This window comes from Neophocaena asiaeorientalis, unplaced genomic scaffold (assembly GCF_003031525.2).
Source record: "Neophocaena asiaeorientalis asiaeorientalis breed wild unplaced genomic scaffold, Neophocaena_asiaeorientalis_V1.1 scaffold196, whole genome shotgun sequence".
Lineage (NCBI taxonomy): Eukaryota > Metazoa > Chordata > Mammalia > Artiodactyla > Phocoenidae > Neophocaena > Neophocaena asiaeorientalis.
The window spans coordinates 1,819,050-1,834,092 of record NW_020173929.1 but is presented as its reverse complement, the minus strand read 5'-3'; the positions used below and the strand labels follow the sequence as shown (position 1 = coordinate 1,834,092).

Genomic DNA, 15,043 nt, shown 5'->3' with positions numbered 1-15,043 from the left:
CACTGCAACTAGAGAAAACCCGCACTCAGCAACAAAGACCCAACGCAGTCAAAAATAAATAAAAATTTATTTTTAAAAAAAGTTATCACGGGACAAAACGATAAACTAGCATAGGCTGCTGGTTCCTTCCCTAGAACTCAAATCTGGAGACAGAATACAAATGGAGGTTGATGAATCTGAATAACTAATATACGTAAGACTGTGAAAACCCTCTTCGAGCAATAGCAGATTGACAGTGGTAGGGTAGAGGTGGAGTCTGGAAGAGGGTCAGTGCCAGGGAGCTAGGGCAGACTAGAGCAGGGTTCAGCTGGACTCTTACTGTCTTGAAAGTATCATTATCCATGAAGTAGTGTAGAGGTGGTCTACTGCTAATAGCATAGCTTCTAGATTCAGACTGCCCGTGTTAAGACTATTGGGCAAGCTTATTAAACTTCCCCACACCTCAACTTTCTCATCTATAAAACTTCATAGGGTTGTTGTGAACATTAAATGAGTTAAAGTGTTGACAGTTCCTGGCACCCAAAAGAGCTCGATAAGTATTAATTAGTAATGTAACTACTATTGCCAACCATACTGTCACTGTAAGGCAAAAAATAAGTTAAAAAAATAAAATAGCAACAACACCCCAATTGGGTATCCAAGTATATCATGGCAGCTGATGCCCAGAATAGGAAACAGATAACAGACAGAGGCGTGCCCTTTTACATCCCAATTAAATGATCATAATCCAGGGAGTTGAGGAAATTTTATGAAATTCAACCACATAAATAGACTAAAGTAAAAAACAACCCCAAAAAACCCCACTCATGAATATTTTAATAGATGCACAAAAGCATTTCAGAGTCCAAACCAATTTAGGATTTAAAAAAAAAACAACTTAGGGCTTCCCTGGCGGGGCAGTGGTTGGGGGGTCTGCCTGCCAATGCAGGGGACATGGGTTCAAGCCCTGGTCTGGGGGGATCCCACATGCCGCGGAGCAACTAGCCCCTTGAGCCACAATTACTGAGCCTGCGCGTCTGGAGCCTGTGCTCCGCAGCGGGAGAGGCCGCGATAGTGAGAGGCCCGCGCACCGCGATGAAGAGTGGCCCCCGCTTGCTGCGACTAGAGAAAGCCCTCGCACAGAAACGAAGAGCCAACACAGCCATAAATGAATGAATGAATAAATAAATAAATTTGTTTTAAAAAGGGCAAAATTCCTTAAAAAAAAAAACTTAAAATTAGGAATAAAGGGATAGCCCTTATCTTGAAAACAGACATTTATCAAAACCTCTACAGCAAGCACCATATTTGAAAATGAGTATGAAGTCCAAGATTGGAACCAAAAAACACATCACTCCTATTTGCTTGTATTCATATATTTTGGAAAATACCTTTTAAAACACTGAATTGATAACTGTGTGGCCATTGATGCTGTATGCTATTAACTTTTTTCAATTACTGTACCCATTTGGAATTAAAGTAATATACATTCTGAAAATATTGTGAATCTGGATCAGATAACACCTCCCAGTTTAAAAAAAAAAAAAGAAATCTATTACAGATTTTAGAAAAACTGAGCTTTGGTCAGGACTTTGTGTTAAATTACCATTGTAACTTTTGACAAGTCATTTCATTTTTCCGGGCCTCAGTTTTCTCCTTTATAAAATGTGAAGGGGTAGTAACTAGATAATCTGTAGGGTCCTTTTCAGTATCAACGTTAGTTGTCCAACACTAGAACTGTAAAGTCCAAATCCAGAGTACAACAGCAAACTGACCTTTATATTGCCACTAGATGGTGTCCTGCTCCAGAGTACTATGCATGTCATAAATTGTGGTCCACAAAGCCAAAGGTATATTTCTACAATTTGACAGGTACCTCAGTACTTCAGCAGCTAAGGGATTATGGGACTCTCCAACTAGATCACTAACTCTTTCAAAACTAGTAACAGTTTGGCACCTGCATCAAAGTTAATGATTGGGTAAAAAGATGAAGGAAGCTAGAATGTATGGAAATTTTTATAGAAATGGTATTTTAAGAGGCATGCTCAACATGGAGGGGGAAAGTAGAGAATATTAAAAAAACACCTGGCCTAAAAGAGAAATTTTATGGGTAGAAAGTCATTGGAAGAGGATAAGATTAAAGTTAACGATAACATCTAATTTAATAATTAATATTAAATGACTTTTAGGGTCGTCTCAGCAACATTTAAGTCACTAAATTAACTACCTCTCGTATCCCCTTTTATACAGAAAGCTAAATCTTAGAAATCAGGCATTTTGCTACAAGTTATGTGTGCTTTAAAATGTTCTGTTTTCTATTTTTTTTCATGTTTGAAAGTTAAACAGTATAACATTTAAATAAAAATATAAGCCAGACAAAATATATGTAACCACTGTTAATTCTAACATTTTCTACTAAAATATGAGTTGAGTATATATATATATCTCTAATAAGGGAGATGCTATGAAACTTTCAAATAATAGTGAAGAAGATAACAATTACCCAAAAAAGAATCTTGATATTAAAAACCAATAGCAAACAACACTGTCTAGTAGCTTAGAGAGAATAATGAACACACCTGAAAACTACCATGAAAAGTGTGTAGTGAGGTGATTTGCTGGATTTTATTGAGAGTCATTTCAATAATGTTAAGCTAGACTTTTAGCACCACCAAAAACAGCTAAAAATACTAAAGAGGGTTAGGGTGACTGAGGTACTTAAGACCAGTAAAGGTTGTTGGTTCGAGACCAGTAGCTATGATGACTTTTATTCCTTGGGAGAGGCTGACATTTCAGCTGTCATCACCCAAGTGATGTCTGTCACCCAAGCAAAGCACTATTATTTAAATGGACACAGTCCAGCCCTTTATATATCTATAATATAAAAATGGTACCAAAAAAATTCTCCCAAAAGGTTTTCAGGCCTGTGGATTATACCCTTGTTTATGAAAACACTTTAAAAATCAAGTTCTGTTTTGAGTCCTGAATTTAAATTCTGTCAGATCCAAGGTTTTGCCAATTTATTCTAAAAGGAGTCTCACATGTATTGTATTATATACCTGGGAAAATGCATTCCTGTAAGTCTATTATTTTTCCTTACATTCTACCAATTCTACTGGGTTATCACGACAGTTCTATTACCTGGTCATACTCCAAGGCTCCTGGGTAGAGAGGCCATCCAAGGAATAATTCTGCAATCACGCATCCCAGTGACCACATGTCTATGGCTTCACAAAATGGCAACCCCAATATAATCTCTGGAGCTCTGAAATTAAAAAAAAAAAAAAAAAAAAATCAATCAATCAGCAGTTTTCTTTTAAAATTATCCGATTCATCTGATATTCTAAGAGAAGTTTGTAAAATGAGAGCGAAATCATCTACTATTTATAGTAATTCTTCATTTTCCAGAACGTGTTGAAACCTAGCCATAATCCTGAATTAAACTTCAAGGGGTGCTATGAGTACAACATTGCTATGATAAAATATCTATACTTAATCCAAGTTTTACTAACATGACAGTAAAAAAAGGAAAAGCATAGATCTTGTTTTTGAGACTACAGGAGATTAGAAATAACACACTAGAAAGAGAACTGACAAATTAAAAATACATGCACCATGACACCAACAGAACTTAAAGCCAGACACCAGAAGATAAGACCCAAACAAAACAAAACAAAACCCCAAAGGCTAACCATGGATCTAGACGTGGGTATTACTTCAGAAGATAATAATAAAAACTGGGCTATTTGTTATCCAAAACAGATAAGACCAAGTTCAATATATTCGGCCTTAAAAGGCAGAAAAGTACAGGATACATCAAAACAGTTAAAAAAGCATTTTACCACGTGAAGAACTTTGATTATCTGGAAAATTATTTCATGAAAGATACAATTCCCCGATAAATTGTGTTGCTACTTCACATGACTTTTCCATAAGAAAATTAACATTCTAAGAGTTCTCTAAATACAAAGTCATATAATCATAGTTATCCTGCACAGTCTCAAACTTACAGAGAAGTTATAAGAACAGTACAATGAATACTTTTTCCTAACCCACTTGACAGTAATTTGCCAAATAATGGCATGCTTCGTATTTCCTACAAACAAGAATATTCTCCTACATAATCACAATACAATCATCAAAATCAGGAAACATATACTGATACATCTCCACCATCTAAGCCTCGGACTGCGAGTTTCGCCAATTACACTGATAACGTCCTTTATGAAAAAGAATCCAATTCCGAATCGTGCACTGCATTTAGCTGTCATATCCCTTTCAGTCTTTTCCAATATCGAATAGTCCCTCAAGTCTTTCCTTGACTGCTATGACCCTGGCATAAGATATTACAGGTCAGTTATTTGTTGAATGTCCCTCAGTATGGGTCTGTCTGATGTTTTCTTGTAATTAGATGAAGGTTATAGATCTTTGGGAGAAATGTTTAAAAAGTGATGGGGTTTTTTTCTCATTATATGCTATCAGGTGTTACGAAATTTTGATTTGCTCCACTACTGATAATATTCACTCTGACTACTTAACATGGTATCTGCTAGATTTCTCCACTATCAAGTTTCTCCTTTCCCCTCTGTAATGAAGCATTTTGTGGAGTTTCAATTTGAGACTGTACAAATAATCCAATTTCAATTTATTCATGTATTTACCTATGTAAGTATAATGGATTCCTATTTTATTCAATGGGTTATAATCCATTACTATAATTACTTATTTTGATGCTCTAATTTTCCCAGACTTGACCAGTCGGAACTCCCTCAATGAGCTATGGGTCCTCATTACTATTGGGATGGCACTGTTCCCAGGATCTCTCAGTGTATATTTTATACAGTTTAAAAAAATAAGCCTTCTGCTCATTTTTTTTAACTGAGAGTGCTGATTGTCACTATCTCCTAATGTGGTGGTTCTCAATCTTGGCTGCACATTACAATCCCTTTGTCCTGGCCACACCCCATACCAATTAAATCAGAAACTCTGGGGATGGGAGGTAGGCAGCAGTAGTTTTTAAAGCTCCCCAGGTGATTCCAATACATGGCCAAAGTGAAGAACCAAAGCACTAGACTCAATGGGAAAACTATTCCATCTCCTCCCTACAGCTCTTCTGATCAGAGTAAGTTCAAACGATAATAAACAAATTGTTTTCTACCATAGATTTGGGATCTGTCCAGTGACTCTCTACTCCTAAACACCTCTGCTATAATTAATACTTAAGATTCAGCAGGCTCTTAATGCACAAGTACTTGTGAAAAACAAGTAAGTGTCATGGGGAGATATTATGAGGCATAAAAGAACCTTAAAACATAGTTATAAAAGTTCTTCATTCTTTTGACAAAATACTCAGCAAGTGTGTAGATGTACACACATGAGTTATATTCAGCTATAAGCAAATGCTAAACTGTATTGTAAAAAGAGAAAAAAATAGGTTACACTAAATTATCAATCTTATATATTCACAATATAGAGAGATATTATCCTTTTTTGTTCACTATTTTATACACAGAACATAGCAGAGAATATGCACTCAGTAAACATTTCTCAGATAAGTCATGCCAACACAGGTTGATTCACACAAAGGAAAGAAAGCATCAGTGTGAAATGTGGGTTTGAACTAGGCCTCAAAGAACAGAAGTCTAGGCAGAAAGAGAAATGGACACAAGAGTTTATAAAGGGTATATACTAATCTGTACTTTAAAAGGTTCAAAGCAAAAGGCAGGCTGTTTCAAAAGTATGGAGTAAATGAGATTCACTAGTGATACTTAATCATGTACTACTTTGAATCCTGAAGACTTATTAATAAGACTGAGCTATAGCTGTGTATAAGGGCTTTATGATTATTTTGAAATAATTAATATAAAAAATTCATGGGTCTTGAAACTGGCTACCGTAGAAAACTTCAACATTGCATTTGGTAATGAAAGAAAATTAACAAAATGATAGTATCTAGGATATTCAACTTAAAGAGACCAAAATTATTTGAAATCTGGTTAACAATTAAGAAGAGTTTCTGTCAACTAGACAAAGAGTGATGAATTCCTTCTGCCATTTGTTACCATTTAATGAATGAGCCAAGTTTCTAGGTGACAGTGACAAGAATATAGAGATTTTTTCAAACTCTTGACTAGGAATTGTATAAAACCACTTCAAATACAAATCTAACATTCAAAAGTTGTATTTATGTAAGCAAACTCAACTTTCTCATTTTAAAAAATGAAAGAATTTTAACTGCAAGTTTTATACAAATTCATTATGTATTATTGCATCAGTTTAAGTCCTCTGAGAAGCAGATAAGATGTGCAAGAAATTTCTTCGGAAAAATGTCTCTTAAGGATACACAGGGGACAGGAAGAAGGAATAGGTGAAGAGAGCTTCAGACCTTGAGCAGTTCTGACACCTGTGAAAGAGGTGCAAAGGAAGAATTGGGTGGAAAGAACCTCCAACAGCAGTGCTGTTAAGAGAAAATCTTGACAGGGTCAATGGGGTGTCCCCAAGGCAAAAATTATCTGCTAGGCTTAGTTCCCCATCAAACTAGAACAGCACAGCTCTAGGACCCCCACTGTGTTTGGTCACTGGCTGAGAGCAGCCCAGCAGCAAAGGGGCCTCTGCTGAGCACTGATGCATTACCTAAAGGCACAACAGCTGGAGGCTGTCAGTTAACTGCTCTTCACAGGAGGTTCTCTTGAAGTGGATCCGAATGGCACAATTCCAAGGCTGCCACAACTATCTTCCCAAAAGCTTTTGTATTTTATTTTATAATACTACATATCATAAAGAAAATGTAATAAATTTCTTCACCAAGTCTGAGTCAAATGTGCCTAAATTCTCTCCAGTTTACCGTGGCATGCCATAAAACATTATATTTTCTATATGTATCATCACATGTAAGAAGGTAGGAAAGCAATACCGTTAAGCATTTACAATCTGGATGAAACTGCCAGAGCTGTCAGAGCTCTGCTGGCCAGTCTTACAATAAAATAAACTTTTAAAATCAAAGTATGCACTAAAGAATAATATATCCATCTGTCAGTAATGAATAAAGCTTAGTTTTCTGGTTGTATCTTAATTGGCTCTCAAATTATTCCTCTGGGCTAAATATACTTTTGTATATAAATGACCACAGCAGAAATTCTAATTTATGGACCACTCTTAAAATAAATCTTTTGTTCTACACCTAAAGGAAATTCTTCTACTTCTTTTCTCATCTAACTTAACTCCCCTCTGAGCAGCTATAACGTGGTGGTGCTAAGGATATAGCAGGGAACAGATATCATTTGTACTTTTGTAGACAGGCAAGGCACATTAAACATGTCCATTGGACGGAGAGTATAACTAAACCTGTTGTTCACCACTCTATAAATAATAACTCACAATTAGAAGGCAAGTGTCAAATCCACAAACCAACTCAAAAATTTAGGTTATATGGTAACAAAGGCAATCTATATATAAAATGCCATGTTTCCTTTTTTTGCCATGTGCCTTTAATAAAATTTATCAATATTCATTAAGACCAAATCTTTTTTTACTTTTCTAAAACCTTGAAACACTGATATAACATACAGGTAAAGTGGAGAAGCTAAAAAAAAATTTTTTTTAAGTGGGTAAACTGAACTCTGAATGGTTTGTGGGTCTTTTGCTAGAGAACTCAAAAAGAATGTTAGCAGTAGATGGTTCAATTAAGAATAGTGAAATACCATCACTCAGAGAAGAAGATAACTATTAGTGGAGTTACTTTATTTCATTTTTATTTACTTTTTTAAGCTGAAAATTCAATTACTGTCAGAGAAACCTAGTCATGTTAGGAAAAGGGATGTCTCAGTTCAGGAACTCAATATGTCAAGTTCTAGGAACAATTATATTCTTATAAGAGAAAGATGCCCTGGGTTATCCCTGCAAATGCCATTAAACTATGAACTCATGTGATGATTTCATGGCCATCAAGAAAACAGTGATCATAATATGACTCCTAACTTATTTTTTCAAATACAGAGAATGCTTAGGCCAACTTGATTATTTAGTCTGCCTAACGTTTCTCATTAAAGTTAATAAACTAGCATAATGCTGATACATTTCAGTTTCTTGAGAATCTAGTGACAGAACCCAGGTCTGGTCAAGTCTAGGACACTGATCAAATAATTTCTGAAATGACAAAACTAAGGGCCAGATTCTGATGATTCTGTCAGAAATGTCACTCAGTGAAAATGAAAGGTACAGCTATCTAGGCTTCTCTTGATGATACTCCTCTACATACAAGTGTATAGCTACATGCTTCTCTCTACTTTTGACAAGAAGAAGATACCAGAAAGAATGTGTGAGCCCCACGATTGAGATAAGGTTCAAACGTTTGGAAATTGTCTATTACTACAAATCTATAGCATAAATAGGTAGATGGCGAAGTATTTTAAGAATGCAAAGTTTGGTACCAAGAAAGAAAGCAACCCCACTTCAGTGGATCAGTACTTGGACATATGTAAGCACTACCGAGTGGGTGTGTGTCTTTCAAAACCAGGAAATGTTGCCCTGAGTCAGAATGGGTCAATTTTCCTTTCATACACTCCCTGTTGATCAGTGAGGGACTTTCTATTTTTATGAAGTTGTAAACATAATTACAAACCCTAGGGTCACTCAGGAACTAAGTCTGAATGGTCAGTAGAAAAGTAGAACACAAGTGATGGGAGTTACCTGTTACATTACTATTCAAATAGGTATGCACGCACAGGTCAAGGATGAGTGGCCACGAGAATAAACACAACAAAGTTGAAACCTGTGCACGCACGCGCGCATGTGTGTGTGTGTGTGTTACTCATAGGTGGATGTTATCCATGGATGTGCACTATGGCACTGCAGGATCTGTGGTTACTGAGTCCCTAGAGGTGGAAGCGCAGATATAGGGCCCTGACTGTGAAGTTATCCATGGATTTTCACAGTGTGTGGGGTCACTGTTTGCAGATGACATGATACTATACTGTGAAGTTATCCATGGATTTTCACAGTGTATAAGCAATTATACTCCAATAAAGATGTTTAAAAAAAAAGAAGATACCAGAGAAATGCAGCACAAACTTGGAAAAGGTAAATAAATGGTAAACTCAATAAAGATAAAAATAATAAAATCAGAACAGTCTTCTCTTGAGGTAGGTGATGCAGAAGGCAATTCTTATAATAACAGTTTTATTAAGACATAATTCACATACCATACAATTCACCCATTCAAATGGTACAATCAATGGTTTTTAGTATATTCACAGAATTATGCAACCATTAACGCAATCCATTTTAGAACATTTTCATCACCATCAAAAGGAACCCTATATCCATTACCAGTCACTCCCCATTTCTCCCAAACTCCTCCATTCGTAGGCCACCACAAATCTACTTTGTCGCTTTAGTTCTGTCTCTCTTTTTTTTGTCTCTTTTTCGTCTTTTTTTTTGTTTGTTTTTTGTCTCTTTAGATCTGCCTGTTCTGGACATGTCATACAAATGGAATGGCACAACATGTGATCTCTCACTTGGGGGTCAACCACAGGTCATGGGTAAATTCTGGGGTAAAAACATTCATAAGAATGTTTTGCTATAGTGGTACTTAAAAATCTCTGCAGAATGTTCTGGGAAGACAAATCTTGGGAGTCTGGTAAGGAAGCACTGACTTCAAATAATGCAAATCATCTAAATAGAGCTAGATTTTAAACACTCAACAGACCAATCGCTCTAATAGCAAGTAATTTACCTGAGCCTTAGTATTTTCTTTTTTTTTTTTTTGCATTACGCGGGCCTCTCACTGCTGTGGCCTCTCCCGTTGCGGAGCACAGGCTCTGGACGCGCAGGCTCAGCGCCCATGGCTCACAGGCCCAGCCGCTCCGCGGCATATGGGATCTTCCCGGACTGGGGCACGAACCTGCGTCCCCTGCATCGGCAGGTGGACTCTCAACCACTGCACCACCGGGGAAGGCCCAGTATTTTCATTTTTAAAATGGGGTTTTACTGATGTAGCATGCTCTGAAAATTATCCAAAGGACTAAGTAAAAGAATCTATGTAAAATGTAAAACAGTATATACATTCTCTTAATTTATTCATACTCCCACTGTCCTAATTCACACCTCCTCTCTTCTCAAACCATCACCTCCTCCCTCATCCTCACTCCTGACTCTTGTCCTTGCATCCAACTTTACTGGGGGCAGGGGGGGATTTGAAAGAAACTTCCACATTCTCACCACCACATCTACTAGCCCACTTGCATCTGTCAGTGCTTCTATCTAAGGCACCCATGCTCACTTACTGAAGTACATCACTCGACCAATTTCCCACTCTTTCTCATCACCAACCTCTCTCTCCCTCTCCCTCCTTCTCTCTACATATATATATAACTATCCCATATCTCCCATTTTGAAAAAAAAAGAAAAAGAGAACACTTTCTTGTTTATATACTCTCCTTCAGCCATCACCCATTTCTCTATTCCCCCTTACACCAGTCCTTCTTGAAAGCACTGTTAAGAAAAGCTGCCTCCAATTCTGCCCCTTTCTTGAACTCACTCTAATCAGGCTTTCATTACCCCATCATTCCACCAAAATAGCTCTTGTCAAAGTCACCATCAGCCACTGCATTGCCACATCCTTGATTTATTTGACTTGCAGCATTTGACACAGTTGATTGTGTTCTCCTGCTTTAAACAGTATGCAACTGACTGCCAGGGCACCACTCTACTCTCCTCTTTACCTCACCTGCAGTCCCTTCTCAGATTCCTTTCCAGTTCCATCGCATTTCCACAACCTTTAAATTCTGGGGTGCCCCAAGGCTCAGTCTTTGGATGCCTATCTTCTCTAACTACATTCACTTCCCTTAGGTGATCTCATCCAATCACAGTTTTAAATACCACCTCTATTCTTAAAACCCAAATGTGTATCTCCAACCCAGACCTCTCTCCCCAACTCCAGACTTACGTATCCAACTGTCTACTCAACATCTCTTACTGAGTGTCAACTAGATATCTCAAACCGAACATGTTCAAAACATGTTCATAATTCCCTCCAACCCACTCCTCCTCCAGCCTTCCCCATCTCAGGAATGACAACTCTATCCTCCTAGTTTCTCAGGCCCATAATTTGTGTGAGAATCAAATTTGACTCTCCTCTTTCTCTCACTTCCCACACATTTATCGGCAAATCCCATTGACTTTATCTGCAAAATAGATCCAGAATTTGACCATTTTGCTTTACCTTTACTGCTACAACCCCATTCCAAGCCACCAGCATCTCTCGTTGCACGCTCCCCAACTGTTCTTGCTTCTGCCCCGTCCTCTACCATCTACTCTCAACTTAGCAACCAGAGTGATCCATTTAGTACACAAGTCAGACCGCATCACTCTTCTGCTCAAAACCTCCCAAGAGCTTCTTCCCATCTCACAGTAAAGTCAGATTCCTCACAATGGCCTCCAAGGTCATACGTGATTCAGCCCGCAGGCGTATCTAGTATTTCCCACCATCATCCCATTTGTTTGCTCTCATCCACCTACACTGGCCTCCTTACTGTCTCTAACCATAGTTGCCGCCTCAAAACCTTTACATTTATCTAGAAGAAGGTTCCAGGCAGAGGGAACAGCAGGACTTGATCCCCTCACTCTTACTTTGTGTTTCTGCCCAAACATCTTAATTAGAAAGGCATTCCCTGACCACCTTAAACAGAAGGGTAAGCCCCCACCAGCACATATACTTACCTCTCCTCCTTTATCCTGCTTTAGTGTTCTCTATAGCACTTGCCACCAACTGATATATATGTTTGCTTATTATCTGTTTTCCCCTCCCCCATTAAATATAAAACCCGTGAGGGAAAGAGCTTTAATTCTTTCAATGCTATATTCCCAGCACTGAGAACACTGTCTGGCATATAGTAGGCATTCACTCATTAATTTGTTCACTGAATTGATCAACCAGTGGAAGCTGTTAGCGTTCTGCTGTGAATAGCTTTGTTAACTCAAACACATAAGCCAAACAAGTATCAACCAAGACCTTTTTTACATGCTAGCCACTTTACATTTGGGACAGTTGAATTGTCTTGACTATTAAATAAAAATCAACACCATTTCCTGAGTTTTAACAATGGCCAGGCATCACAGAAATAACTTTTAACACATCAGCTCATTTAAATAAAATGTTCTAAAAACAGATTTCAGCACTGTTGTTCTGTTCCGAGATCAAAAATGCTGGTAAACAAAATGTTCCACGTAAACAGTAGAACCCCTCAATTGAGTACAGTCAGTCCACAAAATCATGAGAAATAATAAATCGTTTTTGAAGCAACTAAGTTTTGGAGTTGTCACACAACAACAGATAACTAATACACTACCCAAAGTTAGCCAGAGAGGGATGGAAATGAGATTTCAAATGCCTTATTCCAAAAGCCTTTCTCTACACCATACCATCTCAATTATAAAATCGTGTAACTGAAAGAAACACAGAAAGCCAAACTAACAGAAAACCTAGAAACTGACACCGAAGGTATTTTTTAACAATTCAATTAAAGTTATGTTCTAGTTTTATTTTCCACAGAATAAGAAAATACTAACTGACCTAATAGTTCTATGCCTTTTTTGAGGTCAACTGGTCTTTAGCTCTCTAGGACAATCAAATGAAAAAAATATTTCACTGCCATTTTTTAAACCTATTTTTCATTCTGTATAAATCCTTTAAAATAAATATAATAACAGCAGTAACAACAAGCAGTTACCCAGCACTATGAACCAGGCAATGCTCTAAGCACTTTATAAATATTAACCCATTTGATATTCATACCAATCCTTTTAATAGATAAAGAAACAGACACAAGGATAAGCAACTTGCCTAAGGGTCATACAGCTAGTGTGATGAGCAGCTGGGATTTAAAGCCAGGTTTTATGGCTTCAGGATCAATGCTTTAACTACTACGTGTTAAAATAAATAATTCCTAGGATTACTAAAACTATCAGACTTTTATCTTACTAGAAGTCCTCCCACTGAGATGTTATACTTATCATTAATGTGTTCTTTTCTCTTTCAACATATCACCTTTGATTTTTAGACTAACCGGGAAATGTGAGATATACACTTATGTTAAAAGAACTATAGTTGACATTTTACTAAGTCCTTTTCCTGATCTTTAAGCATTTACTCATCTTAACCATAAATAATCTTCCATGTTAAATACACAGACATCTGCTGGATACTTCTCAGTTAAAATATGGCTCTTATTTTGGCAGATACTGTGTTCCAAAAGATGACTACAACAACCTTTTACAAAAGCAATTAGGAAATAAGTTCAATAGTGGATGTGACCATCCAGTAGGTGTGATTACTAATAAATATAACGTCAGGCACTCAATAAATTCTTACAAGGCAAAGCCCTTTACTTAGCAAAAGACAGCAAAGACCTAAAGTGGTTATAAAATGCAGGCCCTAATAAACATGTGTTTATACAAGCACAGCAAATCTAGCAAAGGATACACACCCAAGTTTTATCAGCAATTATCTCTGAGGAATCAACCTGGAAAGGAGAGAGAAGTATACATTTCCATAATATTTGTTACTAAAACAAGCATCTTATACAATACAATAAAAGACTAATGTTTAAAATTTTTCAGTCACCTAAATTTTATAGGAATTTCGTGTTTTCTTCTAATACCATTACTATTAAACTACATAATCAGTGTTAACTCAATTTTTTAATTTCCTTTTATTACCAGGAACAATTGCCTACTGAGAATCTCTGATGCTGGGAGGGAAGGAATACTGGAAGTATTCCTGAGAGGCTCTACACTGTCTGCAGGGGCTATCACGAGGGAGACTCCTCTAAGTACAACAGGGGAACTGGAATACCTCCAAGAATCTTCCAAATCATAATGCAACTAAAATCTATGAAAATATGAAAGAACATTTGTACAACTGGAACTTTAAAGAAGGATGACTGTTAAAATATACTAGGGAGTTTACTTCCAGCTTAATCAGCACTTGTTTAAATATCCTGCAGAATGGTGCTTTTTAAAAAAGCAATTCAACACTCTCAGAAAGGCAAATAAATTTCAAAAGAGCCAATCAATCACTTCTAGAAATATTTTCTTTTTGAAGTCACGAGTGTTTACCATGATAAGAAACTTGTTGCTGTAGGCAATAACAACGCTACAGAATACTGGATATTCTCACAGATTGCTTTTATGACTGTAACTGCAACTATTCAATAACGTGTTCAAATGTAATCAAAGTACAGGCTCTTAGAATAGACACTCATTCAAATGTAGCTTGAGCCATAGGCTAAAAATACCACAATTAAAAATATCGTAATTGCAAGGCCACTTAATCTTTTAAGTATGCTGCACAACGATCCAGATCAAAGCGCCTCCAGATCAAAGCGCCAAGTACAAAGAACTGCAGTAATAATAAATATCTTCAAAATCTATTAAATGTAAAGCCTGAGAGGTAGAGGATAGGTGATAGCAAAGATTTAATGGTCATTACCAGTATGCTAAATGTATCGCTTAGAGCCCAACGTCCAAAAAGATGTATATATCAATAATTTGCACATCTATGAGTGATCAATAGCTAATATTTTGTAAAGGTAGGAGTCAGAAATTTATTTTATTTACAGAAAGCCCTATTTATTTTATGTTTTATCTACCAAGAACAGTTGCAAGATCTCAAAATTCCATCTTATGGAAGAGAAAACTGAGGAAATTGTTATTAACATATCAAGAGAGAGAAGCTTGGTAGGGGAATATGAAAAGTATCTGTGGACAATAAAGGAAAAACATGTCAGCAACTGAGGTTGAAAGTGTCTGTTTTTTATATATTGGTTTATATGCTACTGGATGTAGAAAAGTCAATGTCTATCACAGATCATATAAATGGACTATATTTTTAATATTTTACATTGCATTTGTATTTTACAACCCTTTCAAATATTTTGTTCTATGAGGTAGTAAGATAAATGCTGTAATCTTTATTCTACAGGTGATTAGGAGGGAAGTACAAAACAATACAGGTCCAAAAAAAAAAAAAAAAAAATACAGGATTTCTCAAATTTATTTGACTATG

The 15,043-nt window shown here is 36.7% G+C and overlaps 1 protein-coding gene across 3 annotated transcripts in view; it reads right to left on the bottom strand.

The window, feature by feature from the left end:
- The window catches only part of HIPK3 (homeodomain interacting protein kinase 3), a 94,138-nt gene that overhangs the window by 23,001 nt on the left and 56,094 nt on the right, over positions 1 to 15,043 (bottom strand). For all 3 annotated transcript variants that reach the window (XM_024752623.1, XM_024752625.1, XM_024752624.1), the window contains exon 3: positions 3,121 to 3,244. In XM_024752623.1, the coding sequence (XP_024608391.1) occupies positions 3,121 to 3,244 (124 nt within the window). The remainder of the gene's footprint in view (positions 1 to 3,120; positions 3,245 to 15,043) is intronic.